Source organism: Hemiscyllium ocellatum, chromosome 22, assembly GCF_020745735.1.
Source record: "Hemiscyllium ocellatum isolate sHemOce1 chromosome 22, sHemOce1.pat.X.cur, whole genome shotgun sequence".
NCBI classification, from domain to species: Eukaryota; Metazoa; Chordata; class Chondrichthyes; order Orectolobiformes; family Hemiscylliidae; genus Hemiscyllium; species Hemiscyllium ocellatum.
The window spans coordinates 41,263,886-41,283,992 of record NC_083422.1 but is presented as its reverse complement, the minus strand read 5'-3'; the positions used below and the strand labels follow the sequence as shown (position 1 = coordinate 41,283,992).

General features: G+C 39.6%; 1 protein-coding gene across 1 annotated transcript in view; it reads right to left on the bottom strand.

Moving 5' to 3' along the window:
* Positions 1–20,107, bottom strand: part of atrnl1b (attractin-like 1b) — a 904,204-nt gene that overhangs the window by 511,339 nt on the left and 372,758 nt on the right. Inside the window, exon 22 of the mRNA XM_060841800.1 lies at positions 12,875–12,969. Within this exon, the coding sequence (XP_060697783.1) occupies positions 12,875–12,969 (95 nt within the window). The remainder of the gene's footprint in view (positions 1–12,874; positions 12,970–20,107) is intronic.

Here is a 20,107-nt window from a genome sequence, read left to right as displayed (position 1 = left end):
TAGTTGTGGCTGTCATATTATTGAAAGGACATAATTAAACTTAATGAGTGCAGAAAAAAAAATACTTGGATGCTAAACGGACTGGAAGATTTCATTTATAAGGAGAGGCTAGATAAGCTGGCACCTTTTCCCTGGCATGGAGGAGGCTGAGGAGTTACGTTATAGAGGTCTATAAAATCATGAGAGGTATAGATAAGGTAGTTAGCCACAGCTTTTCCCCACGGGAGGTGTGTCTAAAACTAGAGGGGTGGATTTAAGGTGAGAGGGGAGAGATATAAGAAGGGTCCAGAGGGGCAATTTCTTTGCACAGAGTCTGGAATGGGCTGCCACAGATAGTGGTGGAGGCAAATAAAATTTGTCATTTAAGAAACATTTGGACAAATACATGGATGGGATGGGTATAAAGGGATATGGACCAAGGCAAATGGGACTTGATTAGTTTGAAAACTGGTTGCATGGACAATTTGGGCAAAGGGCCTGCATTCACCCAGTAAACCACTGTAACTCTAACACCATGCTAGCCAAGTCATACAGGACATGCCGGCCAAACTGGCTGTGTCAGGTTGTAAAAAAAACAAATGAGAGAGGATACAAATGACTTGAAACCATGCTCCCTATTTATCCATCACATATCTTCTCTCTATGACAGCATTGATAGGATTCGCCACGAGGTAGTCCTCCTGTGTTGTTATGAGGACCTGCCATTTTGGTAATTGGGATTAAACGAAATAAATCCAGAAGCCTAAACCTGGGCACCAATAAGGCATTGTCGAACATTAGCTGCAGAATTACATTCCTCACTATCTATAACCTAATGTGCCAGCCTATTTGTTCAAAACAGAGGGCCAACCCAAAAAAAGCACTGAATAGCATGCTAGAAAAAGCAGCAGGTACACTTAAAAATTATACAAACTTGATGAAATTACAACACAGGATAAAGCTATTCTAAAACAACAAAAGCAGAACAACGTAGACAAAGCTAAATGATCTAATAACCAGTAGATTATAATAATGTTCTGCAGTAATGCCACATCCAATCTTAAATTAATCAGCTATTTGGAGAAGGCAGCTACCCACCAACATTGCTGCACTCAATGTTAACCGATTGAGTGCAAAGAAACAGCTGAAGTGGCCACAATCATCCGAAGCTAGAATCGCCACATAGGTGATTCACTCTGACCAGAATCTAATATCCCCACTGTGACCAAATTCAACCTTCAACCAAATCAATTGAATCCATGATAGGTCTATGCATTAGCACTGTGGGAGCATCTTCACCATGTAGACTGTAGCAATGCTTCGTTTTTAAATTTGTGGGACTTGGGCATCACTGGCTGGGCCAACATTTATTGCCCGACTTTAGTTGTCCTTAAGGTGGTAGTCAGTTGCACTCTTAAATGCTATAATCCATGTGCATTAAGTGGACCCAAAAATGCCGATGGGGAGGGATTTGAGATGTTATGATAATTAGCAGGACGTTTCCTCACCCATATTTGAGATGATGCCTCGAGACTTCAGGGTGTCCGGACTCACAGGACGACATACCACTCTGCTGCCACCTCTGCTGTCCCTGTACTGCTGGTGAGTCAGGACATATCAAGGGATGGTGATGATATCTGAGACAGTGTCATTAAGGTATGATTCCATGAGTATTACTGTAGCAGACTGTTACTTGACTAGTGCATCAGAAAGCACTTCCAGTGCTGAAATTAGCCTCCAGCTGTTAGTAAGGAAGAACTTGCAACGTAAACAGGGCTGTTTTTTTGTCCCGTTGTTGAATAATTAATTATGGTTTCATGGTCATTATTAACTGCTTAGTTCCAACTTTTTGTTTTGTGAATTCAAATTCTATCATCTGCCATGACAGGGTATGAATACGGGTGCCCAGAATATTAGCTGGGTCTCTGGATTAAAGATTTAACAATAACATCACTAAACTATCATCCCATGATGACAAATAAAACCCAGAAAACTGTGGATGCTGGAAATCAGAAATAAAAACAGAAATTGCTAGAAAAACAGGTCTGGCAATATCTGTGGAGAGAAAGCAGAGTTAATGTTCTGGATCTAATCATCCTTCTTCAGAATGCTTCTTTCAAAAAGTTGGTCAACACCATCTTCTCAGAGTCAGTTGGTGATAGGCAACCAATTTTGCGAGTGATGCCCATTGTAGGAATTGAAAAACATTTTACAATATACCTACTTGGTTATCTCAGTTGGCTGGATGGCTGGTTTATAATACAGAATGTTGCAAACAATGTGGGTTCAATCCCTGCACCAGCTCTTGTCATTATGAAGGGCTCTCCATTTCAACCTCGCCCCTTGCCTGAGCTGTGGTGACCCTTGTGTTAAGCTACCAGCAGTCATCTCTAATTAGGGCAACCCTCTTTCTTTGGTGGGGGAGAAGGTCTGTTTGTTCAGTTGGCTGGACAGCTGGTTTGCAATGCAAAGTGATGCCAACAGCACAGGATCAATTTTATTGGTTATTATGAAGAATTCTAATTCTCAATCCTTCCCCATGCCTGAGGTGTAGTGACCCTCAGGTTAAACTATCACCAGTTGTCTGCCTCTACTGAAAGAGGGTAGCCATATGGATGGATAGGACAAAGGTAACTTTACCTTTTAAATACATGTATCATCCAGTGTGATGTCAACAAAAATAGTATTTTGAAACTATAATAAAAATTATGGCAAGTGAAACCAAGGTTGATTTAAAAAGAGGTGCATTGCGATACCCGAATGGCTATGTTACAGCAAGGATACCTATTTGGATATAGGTATCATGCTCCTTGAGCTTTTCAAATGTTTCCACACTGAACACAAATAGCTACAGCTCCAGCCTGAACAGCCAAACAGGTCTCTTAAAATTAGTAATTAGGAAAAACGTGGACAGAGTTAATGATACAGTGCAATTAAGAGATTAACTTTCAGAACTAATATCATAATGGACCTTCTTCTACACTTTCAACCTAAAGTAATTAGAATTAAACCACAAGAAAAATATTTTATGTCCCTTCACTTTTTTGAATTCCATCAGTTCATTAAGCCAGATTACCTTGACAGTATTGAAATGTCATTTCAACTCATGCCATATGATGTACTAGAAGCAATTTTGTCCTGTCCTAGAATTTATTCAGTTTGTAAAGCACAAAAATGGTTAAAACAACAAAAAATGAATTACAGTCCCTTGGAATTGGCCTAAATACAGTTACTTGGATATTCAATACAGCAAAAACATTAGGCATTCGAGATTTATATTATTTTCAGCAGAATCAAAAAATCATACATTTCCACAGTCACTTTTCACTTGTAAAATCTTTACAAATCAACAGTCGAGGAGCTATATAAAAGAATAGACGTTAATGGTAAATGCTATCAGCAGAAAACAATTCAAACAAAACCCATGCAAATAAGGCACTGACTCAAGGTGAAGGTAATATAAGGTGCAATCAAAATGTTGGATGTTGTCAAGGTTTGAAGTTTTGAACTCAGTATTCAGTCTTTCACAATGAGGTGCCTATCCTGAAAATGAGGTGTTATTCAGAGAGTCACAGAGATACACAATACAGAAAAAGACCCTTCCGTCCAGCCTGGTATCAGAGAGTCATAGATAGAATCATTGAGATGTACACCACGGAAACAGACCCTTCAGTCCAACTCGTCCATGCCAATCAGATATTCCAACCCAGCACCAGGCCCATATCCCTCCAAACCCTCCCTATTCATATACCCATCCAGATGCCTTTTAAATGTTGCAATTGTATCAACCTCCACCACTTCCTCTGGCCTCTCATTTCATGGATGCACCATCCTCTGCGTGAAAAAGTTGCCTCATAGGTCTCTTTTATATCTTTCACCTCTCGCCCTAAACCTATACCCTCTAGTTCTGAACTCTCCCAACCCAGGGAAGTGACTTTAACTATTTGTCCTATCCATGCCCCTCATGATTTGATAAACTTCTATAAAGTCACCCCTCAGCCTCCGATGCTCCAGGGGAAACAGCCCCAGCCTGTTCAACCTCTTCCTGTAGCTCAAATCCTCCAACCCTGGCAACATCTTTGTAAATCTTTTCTGAACCATTTCAAGTTCATAATGTCTTTCCAATAGGAAGGAGACCAGAATTGCACGCAATATTCCAGAAGTGGCCAAACTAATGTGCTGTACAGCCACAACATGACCTCCCAACTCCTATACTCTGACTAATAAAGGGAAGCGTACCAAATGCCTTCTTCACTATCTTGTCTACCTGCAACTCTACCTTCATAGGAATTATGAATCTGCACTCCAAAGTCTCTTCGTACAGCAACACTCCCAAGGACCTTACCATTAAGTTAATAAATCTTGCTAAGATTTGTTTCCCAAAATGCAGCACCTCGCATTTATCTAAATTAAACTTCTCAGTCCATTGGCCTATTTGATCAAGATCGCATTGTAATCTGAGGAAGCCTACTTTGCTTCCACTACACCTCCAATTTTGGTGTCACCTGCAACTTACTAACTGTACCTCTTATGCTCACATCCAAATCATTTACATAAATGACAAAAAGTAGTGGACCCAGCACCAATCCTTGTGGCACTCCACTGGTCACAGGCCTCTAGTCTGCAAACAACCCTCCACCATCACCCTCTGTCTTGTACCTTTGAGCCAGTTCTGTATCCAAACGATTAGTTCTCCCTGTATTCCATGAGATCTAACCTTGCTAACTAGCCTTCCATGGGGAACCTTGTCGAACGCCTTACTGAAGTCCATATAGATCATGTCCACCACTCTGCCCTCATCAATCATCTTTGTTACTTCTTCAAAAAACTCAATCAAAACTAATAAATTAATTTCAATGCAAGGGGCCTAACAGGGAAGGCAGATGAACTCAGGGCATGGTTAGGAATATGGGACTGGGATATCATAGCAATTACGGAAACATGGCTCAGGGATGGGCAGGGCTGGCAGCTCAATGTTCCAGGATACAAATGCTACAGGAAAGCTAGAAAGGGAGGCAAGAGAGGAGGGGGAGTAGCATTTTTGATAAGGAATAGCACTGCAGCTGTGCTGCGGGAGGATATTCCCAGAAATACATCCAGGGAAGTTATTTGGGTGGAACTGAGAAATAAGAAAGGGATGATCACCTTATTGGGATTGTACGATAGACCCCCTAATAGTCAGACGGAAATTGAGAAACAAACTTGTAAAGAGATCTCAGCCATCTGTAAGAATAATAGGATGGTTATGGTAGGGGATTTTAACTTTCCAAACGTCGATTGGGACTGCCATAGTGTTTAAGGTTTAGATGGAGAGGAATTTCTTAAGTGTGTACAAGACAATTTTGTGATTCAGTATGTGGATGTACCTACTAGAAAAGGTGCAAAACTTGACCTACTCTTGGGAAATAAGGCAGGGCAAGTGACTGAAATGTCAGTGCGGGAGCACTTTGGGGCCAGCGACCATAAGTCTGCTCGTTTTTAAAATCGTAATGGAAAAGGACAGACCAGGTCTAAAAGTTGAAGTTCTAAATTGGAGAAAGGGCAATTTTGACGGTATTAGGCAAGATCTTTTGCAAGTTGATTGGGGGCAGATGTTCGCAGGTAAAGGGACGGTTGGAAAATGGGAAGCCTTCAGAAACGAGATAATGAGAATCGAGAGAAAATATATTCCTGTTAGGGTGAAAGAAAAGGCTGGTAGGAAGAGGGAATGCTGGAAATCTAAAAAAATTGAGGATTTGGTTAAGAAAAAGGAGGAAGCATATGTAAGGTATAGACAGGATAGATCGAGTGAATCCTTAGAATAGTATAAAGGAAGTAGGAGTAAACTTAAGAGGGAAGTGAGCAGGGCAAAAAGGGGACATGAGATAGCTTGGCAAATAGAATTAAGGAGAATCTAAAGAGTTTTTACAAATACATAAAGGACAAAAGGGTAACTAGGGAGAGAATAGGGTCCTTCAAAAATCAGCAAGGCGGCCTTTGTGTGGAGCGTCAGAAAATGGTGGAGATACTAAATGAGTATTTTGCATCAGTATTTAATGTGGAAAAGGATATGGAAGATATAGACTGTAGGGAAAAAGATGGTGACATCTTACAAAATGTCCAGATTACAGAGGAGGAAGTACTGGATGTTTTGAAACGGGTAAAGGTGGATAAATCCCCAGGATCTGATCAGGTGTACCCTAGAAATCTGTGGGATGCGAGAGAAGTGATTGCTGGGCCTCTTGCTGAGATATTTGTATCATCGATAGTCACATGTGAGGTGCCAGAAGACTGGAGGTTGGCTAACGTGGTGCCACTGTTTAAGAAGGGTGGTAAGGACAAGCCAGGGAACTATAGTCGGTGGTGGGCAAGTTGTTGGAGGGAGTCCTGAGGGACAGGTTGTACACATATTAGGAATGGCAAGGACTGATTAGGGATAGTCAACATGGCTTTGTGCATGGGAAATCATGTCTCACAAACTTGATTGAGCTTTTTGAGGAAGTAAGGAAGAGGATTGATGAGGGAAGAGCAGTAGATGTGATCTGTATGGACTTCAGTAAGGCATTCGACATGGGAGACTGATTAACAGTGGACTCATGGAATACAGGGAGAACCAGCCATTTGGATACAGAACTGGCTCAAAGGTAGAAGACAGAGGGTGGTAGTGGAGGGTTGTTTTTCAGACTGGAGGCCTGTGACCAGTGGAGTGCCACAAGGATCAGTGCTGGGTCCTCTACTTTATGTCATTTACATAAATGATTTGGATGTGAGCATAAGAGGTACAGTTAGTAAGTTTGCAGATGACACCAAAATTGAAGGTGAAGTGGACAGCAAAGAGGGTTACCTCTGATTACAACAGGATCTTGATCAGATGGGCCAATGGACTGAGAAGTGGCAGATGGAGTTTAATTCAGATAAATGCTAGGTGTTGCACTTTGGGAAAGCAAATCTTAGCAGGACTTATACACTTAATGGTAAGGTCCTATGGAGTGCTGCTGAACAAAGGGATCTTGGAGTGCAGGTTTATAGCTCCTTGAAAGTGGGGTCGCAGGTACATAGGATAGTGAAGAAGACGTTTGGTATGCTTTCCTTTATTGGTCACAGTAATGATTACAGGAGTTGGGAGGTCATATTGCGGCTGCACAGGACACTGGTTAGGCCACTGTTTGAATATTGCGTGCAATTCAGAAAGATGTTGTGAAACTTGAAAGGGATCAGAAAAGATTTACAAGGATGTTGCTAGGGTTGGAGCATTTGAGCTATAGGGAGAGGCTGAACAGGCTGGGACTGTTTTCCCTGGTGCTCCGAAGGCCGAGGGATGACCTTATAGAGGTTTGCAAAACTATGAGGAGCCCAGTCTTTTCCCTGGGGTCGGGGAGTCCAGAACTAGAGGGCATTGGTTTAGGGTGAGAGGGGAAAGATATAAAAGAGACCTACAGGGCAACTTTTTCACACAGAGGGTGGTACATGTATGGAATGAGCTGCCAGAGGAAGTGGTGGAGGCTGGTACAATTGCAACATTTAAGAGGCATTTGGATGCGTATATGAATAGGAAGGGTTTGGAGGGATACGGGCCGGGTGCTGGCAGGTGGGACTAGATTGGGTTGGGCTATCTGGTCAGCATGGATGGGTTGGACCGAAGGGTCTGTTTCCATGCTGTATGTCTCTCTGACTCTATGACTCCAAGTTTGTGAAACATGATTTCCCACGCTCAAAGCCATGTTGACTATCCTTAATCAGTCCTCGCCTTTCCAAATACACGTACGTCCTGTCCCTCAGGATTCCTTCCAACAATGTGCCCACCATTGACATCAGGTTCACTGGTCTATAGTTCCCTGGCTTGTCCTTACCACCCTTCTTAAACAGTGGCACCATGTTAGCACCTCACCTGTAACTATCAATGATACAAATATCTCAGCAAGGGGAGAATGTTCTCCCCTTGAGAACATTCTGCACCCTCTCTGAGACATCCTTGTCCTTGGCACCAGGGAGGCAACACACCATTCTGATGTTTCTCTGCTGGCTACAGAAATATCTGTCTGTGCCTCAGAGTAGGGAGTCCCCAAATACAATTGATTAGATTAGATTAGATTAGACATACAGTGTGGAAACAGGCCATTCGGCCCAACAAGTCCACACCGACCCGCCGAAGCGCAACCCACCAATACCCCTACATTTAGCCCTTACCTAACACTACGGGCAATTTAGCATGGCCAATTCACCTGACCTGCACATCTTTGGACTGTGGGAGGAAGCCGGAGCACCCGGAGGAAACCCACGCAGACACGGGGAGGACGTGCAAACTCCACACAGTCAGTCGGGAATTGAACCCGGGTCTCAGGCACTGTGAGGCAGCAGTGCTAACCACTGTGCCACCGTGCCGCCCATAACGTACTCCTCATTGCATTAGAACCAGTCTCAATACCAGAAACTTGGCTGTTCTTGTTACACTTCCCCTGAGAATCCATCACCCCTACATTTGCCAAAACAGCATACTTGTTTGAAATGGGGATAGCCACAGAAGACTCCTGCGCTACCTGCCTATCTCTCTTACTTTTCCTGGAGTGAACCCATCAGTGTGACTGTTGGGAGAGGGCACAGCACAGAAATAGATAAGTGAATATTTTTAAGTGTGCCCTTACAGTATGTCTGCAGTAGTGAGTAGAGTGGGTTCCTTCTTGATTATATGTTTTATTGAGATATGTCTCTTGATTAATCTTAAAAATATCAGCCATAATTATTAAGTTAACCTGGAACAGTGTTTTGTAGAGGAATAAGACACTGCTATTTTCTGGATCTGTAGTTGAATGAAGCAAAAAATGGCCTTTAGTAGAGTGATATGCTCTTCTTGTCAGATGTGGGAATTTAAGGAGAGTTTTCGTATTACTGAGCATTATATCTGCAATAAATGCCATTGTTTGTGAATCCTATCAGATCGAATGGATCGGTTGGAGAGACAGTTGTAGGCGTTGAGGAATTTACAAGAGCAATGGATGTGATGGATGGCAGTTTTAGGAAGAGAGAAAAGTTGTGACTGTATCTATCCTAGATTAATCTAGTCCCAATTGCAAGCATTTGTTCCATGCCCCTCTAAACTCTTCCAATTCATATACCCATCCAGATGCCTTTCAAATGTTGCAATTGTATTAGCCTCCACTGCTTCCTCTGGCAGCTCATTCCATACACACACCACCTTCTGCGTGAAAAAGTTGCCCCTTAGATTCCTTTTCAATCTTTCCCCTCTCACCTTGAACTTATGCTCTCTAGTTCTGGATTCCCCCACCCTGGGACAAAGACCATGTCTATTTAGCCTATCCATGCTCCTCATGATTTTATATATCTCTATGAGGTCACCCTGCACTCTCCAATACTCCAGGGAAAATAGCCCCAGCCTATTCAGCCTCTCCCTATAGCTTAAACCCTCCAACACTGGCAACATTCTTTTAAATTTTTTCTGAATCTTTTCAAGTTTCACAACATTCTTCCTGTAGTAAGGAGACCAGAACTGTATACATTATTCTAAAAGTAGCCTGAGCAATGTCCTGTACAGCCACAACATGACCCTCCAACTGGCTTTGGATTTTGCTGGAATACTGCAGCAGGTCTTGAACACAACATTTTGAAATGACTAGAAGTTAGGGGTCATTCTTATTCAAGCTTTCTACCAAGTGGTAATCCATTCTGCATTTCAAGGGTCATGCCAAAGTGGAGAAGACTGTATTGTAAGCAACAAATAAAGTAAACTGGATTGAACAAAGTACACAAAGGTTACTACATTTGGAGCCTTGGACTGTAATGAGGGAGAAGCTAAATGGGATGGTGTGGGGGGAGCAGAGATGTTTGGTGTAATGGAATAATGGAGGATTAACTGGGTGTAACAGAAGGAACAGTCCCTGCACAATGCAGATAAAGGAGGCATGGGGAACATATATTCAGCTATCCCATCCTACTAGAGATATTGAACATGTTGGAGGGTCATCTTTTCAATGCAGCAGTTGCTGGAGTGGAATGTGAGGACAAGGAGATCCATCTGCTAATTTGGGAGGGAGGTAAAAGGCAGAATACAGAAGTGCAGAAAATTAATTGGACATGGGTGAGAGCCCTGGCAACTGTCATGGGAGATCTATATGGTTTTTGAATTTCATTTCTTCCTCTGACAGCTATTTTTGGTTCCCTGCAAAATAAACTCTAACAAACATCATTAATTTGAGGAAAAGAAGAAAACAGACATTCTACACACTGCAATGAATCACCTAAAATTGAACAAAGAATAAAATTCTGAAAGATTTCCAAGATATTCTCACTGAAACTCAGTAATACAAATTTAATATTGCAATCTACAGTAATTAAGTCAAAATAGTTAAAATTCTGCAAATGCTACTTATCTGGACCCCTAGGGGTAGAATGCCAGTGTTGCTGAAAATACTTTAGACCGTCAACCCTTTTGTTAACATTTTAAATTTTGTTCCAAGGCACATATTCATCAGTTTCATTTAATCATCAACTTCATTAATGCAGCATTAACTGGTTTTGATATAAATCTACTCAAAACATTCTTCCCTAATCTCAACTGCAGCTTTTCAAAACTGCTTGCATCTTTCAGTTCTGTAAATTGACAACTACCAAGAAACGCTGGGTTGTCTCTACTTTTTACTGCATTATGAAGAGCACAACCATCATTGCCCCTTTTCATTTTCAATTAAGGAATGCAATTTTTTTCTAGATTCGTTTATAACTTCAAGAGTCAAAAGCTTGGGTATCCTAAAAATCCTGTCAAATACAATCATGTCCTTTTGAAGACAAAATACTAAAGGCAGCACATACTATTCTAAAAGCAGCTTCGCAATAAGAGAGGAACTCTGGCGTATGTGTTGGCATTCTCAATTTGGCTGCAATGATTTAGTGACGTATAAAATGTTGCCAAGACAAAAAGGCAGCTTCATTTCAATATTATCTATTAATGAGAAAACGGGCAGCAGCTATCATGCAATGAGCCTCTCATTATTTACGTACTCCTTGGTACTCTTACTGAAATTGTCCCCCATCTCATCTCACCATGGCTGCATCTTTTCAGTTACACTGATAAAAGGTTTCCCTGTCTGCTCCTTTTCATGTAGAAGGACATTCCTACGTGGATTCATCTCAGTGGTTCGAAATAGAACTTTGATTTAAAGGAAATTGATAAATATTCAAATAAGGTAACTCCTTAAAGTTGCATGTGGAGTAGCTACTTGCCTTTGAATATGTTCAAATGAGACCAAAGATCACTTTTAGAAAAGATAACATCTTTCATGCCCCCAAACATGTTGCCCCTTCCCTATAAAACGTGTGCATTTAATTCAGGTGTAAACAGAAACCATCTTCCAGTGGTGGAAACTGCTCGAAAGAAGTGATCCTCTTTCAAAAATATATATTTTCCATCTATTCCAAGTTTAAGACTTCCGAAATTTTGAAAAGTTACTGATGACATTTATGTCAATATTACAATAAAAGCACTGCCAGCTTTGCAGCATATTATAGAACCAGCTGGGATGAAGCACTCATATCATACAGAATAAATAAAACATTTACTGCACTGAAAAACAAATGAAAATTGTTCAATATAATGGAATGTCAATTATCTGCTCTTGCATTATCCACAAAGTTTGTATGGAAGCTAGGATTTAGTTTTCCATAAATCAATTAAACCATAGAAATTGTATAAGCAGTTTTTTAAAAATTAAGACTAGCATTTTTTAGCTGCAAGTTGGGATGGGATCTTTAAGAGCAAAATACTCTCTGCCTCCAGCTGCAAAGAAGCCTGCCAGATAAAGTGCTAATTATTAACTGAATGGTGAGCCAATGGACTTCTCAGCTAATCAAGTCCCAGGGCTTTGATGGTCTGCCCATCTGAAGCTTTTGGCCACCTGGATGCCAGCAGCCACTGAATAGCATAGTAGTGACCACGTAAGTCCCAGATTTCTGGCTACACAGAAATGCAAAAGACTGGGACAGGCATAAAGATAAATTCTTTGTGTGCAGATTTCAGGGAGAGTAAGGTCAAAGAGGACCAGAGGCCAGGGCAGCAGAGTGGATTTTAGTTGCCATCAGCTGCCCCCGTCCATGCCTTCAAATACTCCTAAAAATTGGACATTTCAAGATATGCCCCCTCCTCCCACACCCCCAGCCTACTGTCACTACCACCATCCGCTATCCTAGCACAAAGTCCAGCAGGCTGGTCACCCCATTTTTTACAGCTGGAAAAGCTGCCACTTTTCTCATCTGCCAGGAACAAAGTTAATCAGACCAATGACAGACTGAAGACTCATAAGCAGACATCAATTAATGACTTAACAGCATAAATTTATAGAAGGTCGGGAAGGTCTCCAGAACTTAGCCACTACCTCAGCACTTATCTCTCTGATTATTTGTTTTCCAGATATAAACAGGTGGTTTGGTACCAGAAAAGTATCCAATCCTTTCCTCTCACTTTTTCAATCATTTCCAGGGAGGGGGAAAAAGCCCATCTTAGTATAAATTGCGAATATTTATCTCGTAGAGATTGCTATGCTGGTTTTCCAGAATGTAGTTTCACAACCAAAAACCAATGATAATCAAGACCGATATGCTCACTGCAAATCCAAAAAAAAGTCTTATAGAATGCAAGCTGCCACCATCACTGTGGAAAGACCAACAGTACTAAGGCATACATAGTCATTAATTTTATTGGCTAATCAGGTACATTTTAAATATAGAGAAGCAGTGTGAATACTTACTATTCTTAGGAAAAAAATATTTAAGTTTCATGATATATTTATCATTAGTCAGTACAATGCAATGTAAATTGAAGTCCACAAAGTGAAATGAAAAAAAAACTGAAAAAATTTCAATGGTTGCATGAAAGAAAATGAACACGATCAGTGGAAACACAACTAACCTGTTCTGGAGTAGCCATAAAGTTGATAGCTGTATAATAGCGGTCATCATCCTGCGTGAGGCTGAAGGTAAACTGATAATCAATCAAAAGACTGTCTGTGGACAAGATCAAAAGTATAGCATAAAGTTACATTTCTGAAAAGTGTAATTTCCTTTTCATGTCTGCAGAACATAAAATATTTTCTCTCCATTTACAGGAAATGACAAGCAGTCCTATTTGCGAATCGCATTCCAGAGTACAATAACCGAATCAATAGTAAGACATTTATGTTGCATGCAAAGGGAAATTTTGGCTTCCACATACTTCATTTATCATACTACAATAGTTAACATACTGCTCAATTCCGGTCTTAATATGAACTGTTATCACTTATTGATGATATGACAACAGGATCATTTGCCATAAACATGGCTATATTACTTGGCCAAGGAAAACAAAATTAAGTGATTGAAGACCCACTTGGTCAGCTAGTTAACTTTTATATTTCCATGTAGATACAAACAGAAATTGTATGGTAAACACATTCTAAACATAGAAATCTATTGTTCCTATGATATGCTGACTCTCATTTCATATATTGGTTCATTTTATTGAGATATGTGGACACAATGGTTGTGGAGATATTCTTTCCACTAGTTGGAAAGATTAGGATGCAAGGGCACATCCTCAGAGTGAAGGAGCAGCCTTTTAGAACTGAATAGAGAGAATTTCTTCAGCCAATTGATGGTTAATCTGTGGAACTCATTGCTGCAGAACGCTGTGGAGGACACATCATTGAGTGTATTTAAGACCGAGATGGATGGATCCATGATTAATAAAAGGATCAAGAATGAAAGGTGAGAAGGTTAGGGAATGAGGTTAAGAAACATATCAGCCATCATCAAATGGTGGAGCAGACTTGATGGCCTGAATGACTTAACTGCTCCTTTATCTCTGGTCTTATAATTCATAAATGAAGGCTTGAATGTTAGTTAAACATTCAAGCCTTCATTGAGTGTTACATGCACAACAGTACATTAATAAAATTTCTCTGGACAGTAACGTATTCACGATCCAACTTGTTAAAAACAAAAAGCAAAATACAGTCCATGCTCAAATTCTGAAATAAATTGTTTCTCTAAATGACCTTAAATGCTGCTTGACTTGGAGAGCATTTGAGGCTTTCTGCCGTTTTCTAATAATAAGTTTTTTTTAAAATTGACTATATATTCAAATTAGATTAATATAGGTTGTATTAGGAACATAAGTAGGAACAGGAATATGCCATTTGTCTCTTAAGCCTGCATCACTGGTCTGACTGATGTTAACTCCAACTTCCTGCCTACTCCCCATAACTCAACTCTCTTGTTGATCCAAAATCATTGTAAGTTAAGAATTTTCATAATTTCACCTTTAAATGGTACACTCCTTCTGTTAAATTATGATCTAGTTTCAGATTTCCCACAATGGAAAGCATTCTCTCAACGGCTAACCCATTAAGCCCTCTCAGAATCTTATGCATTTTAGTCAGATCACCTACCATTGTTTGATACTCCAGTGAGTACAGGCACTCAAATGAGTATAAAGCAATTCATTCATTACAATAAAATAAAACGTTATTTCATATACTTGTTACAGTACATGTTTATAAGGTCAATAGAATGAAATGTTTACTGTCGATCCAAAAATTACACACACATTTTAATCTAAAATAAATATTCTGTATTTAATACAATTCATACATGTAAAAATCTACTATACAGGAAACTTTACAAAATGTAACTACAGAAAAGGGTATTCAGCTATTAAGATCATTACTCTTCAACTATGTTCTGTAAAATGGTACTTATAAGTAATCATAGAAACAACACTGATTTCAAGAGTGCATTCACAATAGTGTGGTATGTAGCAAGATCAATGTTGGAGTTACATTATGAATGAAGCTTGAATTCAAAATTCAGGATCAATGCAATACCTGTGAAAACAATCGCAGTCAGACTGGGCTCAACCCCCTGCCTAACACAGCCAGCAAGTGGACTTTCAAAGTTCACCTGTTATGCATCAGCACTACACTTGTTGTGGGCAAAAGCCATTACAATATCTTTCTGACAGCACCTCAGAAAATGCCAGGCAGAAACAGTGATCTCAGTCACAGGCATGGACTTTGTTATAAACGGTGAGAAAATTCATAAAACCAAAGTATTAAAGGGATTTAAGAGTGCTCGTCCAGGATTCTCTGAAGGTCAACTTCCAGGTGGAGTCTGTGATTAAGAAAGCGAATGTAATGTTTCATTTATCTCAAAAGGTTGGAATGTAAAAGCAACTATGTGCTTCTGGGACTTTATAAAGCTCAAGTTAGGCCCCATTTAGAATGCTGTGTCCAATTTTGGGCCCCACACCTCAGGAAGGACATATCGGCATTGGAGCGTGTCCAGAGGAGATTCACATGGACGACCCCTGAAATGGTAGGCTTAACATACGATGAATGGCTGAGGGTCCTGGGATTGTATTCATTAGAGTTTAGAAGGTTGAGGACAGATCTAATAGAAACTTACAAGATAATGCATGGCTTCGAAAGGGTAGACGCTGGGAAGTTGTGGGGAGACTAGGACCCGTGGGCACAGCCTTAGAATTAGAGGGGGTCGATTTAGAATGGAAATGAGGAGACATTTCTTCAGCCAGACAGTAGTGGGCCTGTGGAATTCATTGCCATGGAGCGCAGTGGAGGCTGGGACATTAAATGTCTTCAAGGCAGAGATTGACAAATTCTTGATCTTGCAAGGACTTAAGGACTATGGGGAGAGTGCGGGTAAGTGGAGTTGAAATGCCTATCAGCCATGATTAAATGGCAGAGTGGACTCAATGGGTCAAATGGCCTTTCTTCCACTCTTATGTCTTATGGTCTTAAATGGAAAGCACTAAATGATTACCCATCATCACTCTCACATGCATCTAAGAATGCAAAACGTGGTCTTCATTAACTAAGGAGTAGCAATCAACATAAGCAGCATTCCTGTCTCCCAGTTCTTCTGCTTGTAGTTTCCCGACCCGTGCACTGCGGAGATCTCATCACCATTTTAACAAATTCTGAGCACAAATGGTTGGGATTTGCATGCCGTTTATAAACAACAATGGGAACAATTCTAGCTGTTAGCACTGAGCACATAATGGAGAGAGAACTCGCACATGCCCAATATATTAATTCCTGGATTTGGTTTGGAGAAACCTGTGCAAAAAGCATCAAATTTGAATAGGATGATAAATAGAGTCAAATAGCAAAGACGCAGGAGAAATGTTCAATGAATAGAGGCAGATGGCAGTGCAAATAGGAAATGACTGTCAGTAAAAAAGGAAGGGAAATAGATAAGAGGGAAAGGAAAAGGAATGGCAATGATGGCAAAAAGCCATCCAATTTAATGAACCTTCTCAAAGCATAAAATTAGACCATGACATTGTTTTTTACTGAAAGGGGTGGACGTTTGAAAGTGACTTTCACCTTTCTTGCACTGTTTAGGAAATAATTGAGCTGACTTTTCATTGCATATATTTGTGTTTTTACATATATAGATGACACACAGACCAATATGCATATATACAGACACACACACAAAGAGGAATTAAACTTAAGATTTATTTAGCTTTCAAAAAGAATTAATACTTATTTCAAAGCAGAGAATAATAATATAAATGTATAGATTATGCACAAATACTCAAGGCACCTTTGGTTTGTCAGATTAATTTGCCAACAATGATTTCCAATGTTAAAGAAAGCGCTAATGAATTCCAAGATCCAATGAATGCTGTGACATTTGCAGAATAAATTGCTTAATTTAGTATTTGTGGTTTGAAGTAACTTCTATGAACATTACTCCAAAATGAACAGCCAATAAAAAAAGGCAACCACACTGACATATGCTGCAACTTTAAATATTGAACTGTTTTCTTTTACTATAATACGTATAGCATTAATTAATTTAATGCAGTTCAACTCAATATTTAAAAAATACTCTTTATCTACCTTCCCTAGTTCACAAGGATGTTGCCAGGATTGGAGGGTTTAAGCTATAGGGAAAGGCTGAATAGGCTGGGTCTATTTTCTCTGGAGCAGAGGCTGCAGGGTGACCTTATATAGGTCTATAAATCATGGGGGCCATGAATAGGATAAATAGACAGGGTCTTTGTCCCTGGGGTGGGGGAGTCCAAAATTAAAGGGTATAAGTTTAAGGAGAGAGGGAAAGATTTAAAAGGGACCTAAGGGACAACCTTTCCACACAAAAAGTGGTGAGTGTATGGAATGAGCTGCCAGAAGTAGTGTCCTGCCAGAAGTCGTGGTGGAGGCTCGTACGATTACAACATTTAAAAGGTATTTGGATGGGTATACGAATAGGAAAGGTTTAGACTGATATGGCCCAAATGCTAACAAATGGAACTAGATTTATATAGGATATCTGGTCAGCATAGACGAATTGGACCGACAGGTCTTTTTCTGCGCTGTACATGCCTCTACGACTTAAGTTGAAAGTCAATTCAACTTAGCAAGCGTTCAGTAATGAGCAAATTACAAGAAACAAATTTCACAGACATCCACCCCAAAACAGGAACAAAGAAAACCTACAATTACTTGCTTTATACAAATATCAAAGTAAAAATTGGGACATATATGTGGCAAGATTAGCAGATAAAATATGTTGAAAAGACATTTGAAATTATTTCTAAATAACTAATTTAACTGTATTCTACAATATATTATTTTCAGAGCCACTTCTGTTGTTCATCAAATGTAATTAATCATATCACTGTTTAAAAATATTTTAACAGGGTGCAACATTTTAAAAATAAGTTTCTAACTGCAATGTAGGAGCACTTGTCATTGTCCCAGAACTGGCAATCACTAAAATCAGTCTGTAACAGGTTGCATTAGAGCATTGAGAGACAAGACTGCAATTTTGGGGATGTTTGCACTAATTTTCAAAAATCTTGCTGTTGTGACCTCAAAATCAGGGGGGTTACACATGTAAAACAGATGAAATTCCTCCTCATCTCCATCAGAACATTGTGAATTTGTTGCAGAGGGCTGTCGAGGCTCAGTCCTTCAGTATATTCAGATAGACAGATTTGTAATCAGTAAGGGAATCATGAGTTATGGGGTAAAGGAGGAAAGTGGAGTTGAAAATTTGAATAGTGAGGACTCAGTGGGCTGAATGCTTACTTCTGCTTCTATGTATTATGGTCTTATAGCAGTGCTTTTGCCCCTAAATGATGTGAACTCTTGCCAAAAATCTAAACACAAAATCTAAGCTGACATTTCAATGTAATACGTATTCAATGCTACATTTTTAAAGGCAATGTGATGTTGATAAGATTAAACCAAAACCTTGTCTAGCTTCTCAGGTGGATTTTGAAAATCCAATAGCACAGTTTCAAAGAGTATAGGTATTCTCCCAGTGCCTTGGTCAATATTTACTCATCAACCAACAATGGTTAACAAACTTTCTGACCATCGTCGTATTTTCCCAGCTGTACAACAAGTTTTTGTAATTTTCCTATACTTCTAGAGCACTTTACTGTCTTTAAAACCATTCACGGTACCTTGAAGCCATGAAATGTAATATAAAAACACAAGCTTCTTTCCTTTAAGAATAGTACAAAGTTTTGAAGCCCACACATACACAAAATGCACACTCACTCTCACTGTCAACTTAATCCTACTCTTTAACATCGTCAGGCAAAGGAAATCCTCTACTATTTTAAAAAAAACTTCTTTCATGGGATGTAAGTAACACCGGCAAGGCCAGCATTTATTACACATCTCCAAGCTAATCCTGCTTGTGATCCCATGAATAACTCTCACTCAGTAACTGTGTTGAGAATCATAACACAGATTGGCATTTACTGACAATGTTTGGTAAAGGTGTAGTTTCTTCTTAAATTAGCGGATAATAATAGTAATATCAAGGGAAATGTGTCAAGCCAGACACTGAATCACCCTGTACTTCACTTTGTACTATGAATTTGTTCAACAGGAATTCTTCTTAATAGTCATCCCCCATAAATATCTTTATGCTTCCTTTGCAATGCACTTGATCTTCAACCTCTAGAGATGAAAGATATTGACTGACACCACAGTTTTAGCTCTTCATGGGCCTGAGGGTTAAGTAATAAGAGAGACCATAGTTTATAACGAGGGATTTTACTGAGCCATTTTATAATAACCATCGTGCTATTCTTCAAGCTATTAAATTTCTTACTGCCCATCAGGGCATTGTGTTATTAATTTTGAGAGATGAGATAGATACTTCCTGATGAACATTAATTTATACTTTTAAATCAAACATTTCATATAATAGGACATCAGAGATTTATTTTCTACTTTTATAAACTATCGAGTAAGATGTCTATCTTGGCAGCAATTATTGGTACAGAACTAAATACATACAATGTGCAAATGGCCCAGTAAATTGTGGCTAGAGGATATACAGTTTAGGATGTGAATTGCCACAGATTGCTGGATGATTTGCTCCACGTGGCCAACTGACTCACAGAAAGAAAAAACTTATCAGAAATCCCAAGAATTTAAAACAATTGCCTTATTTGTATTGTTTTAAGGAATTGCGTATGTTACAGAAATCTGTGTCAAGAGTGTGGTGCTGGAAAAGCATAGTGGGTCAGGCATCATCTGAGGAGCAGGACAATTGACGTTTCAGACATAAGCCCTTCATCACGACTCTACTCTCCACTCTGATCTCCACCATCTGCAGTGCGCACTTCCTGCGACAGATATCTGTGCACAGTGTTCCTATGGTGCCAAAAAATCTCAAAGGCTCAAAAACAACTGGACAATTGCATAAAAAGTAGTAAACAACTTTGAAAAACGTTATTAACTTAATTCTTTCCCTTACTTTTCCATTTATCTTAAAACCTCTCAGTACAATCTCCTTCTTTATTTATCTTTCCTTCTTAATCCTGTGTGATGCAGAATAAGGCAAAGTAAAACTGCAGCCATCTGCTTTCGCAGCAAATATCCAGAAAAACAATTTATTTTACTTTCGATATAAATCTTTGATTCCACATTCAGAGTGAATTACCCTGTCTCGTTTCATTGAGCCACAAAGAAAGCCCCAAGTTTAAACACACTGGCTCCAACAAGAGATCCAAAATTGGACATCCATTGGTCAAATCCTCTGTTCTAAGACTGACCTCTTCAAATAAATATTTTTAACTGTAATTGCCCTAAGACTATTTGCTTCATCAAAT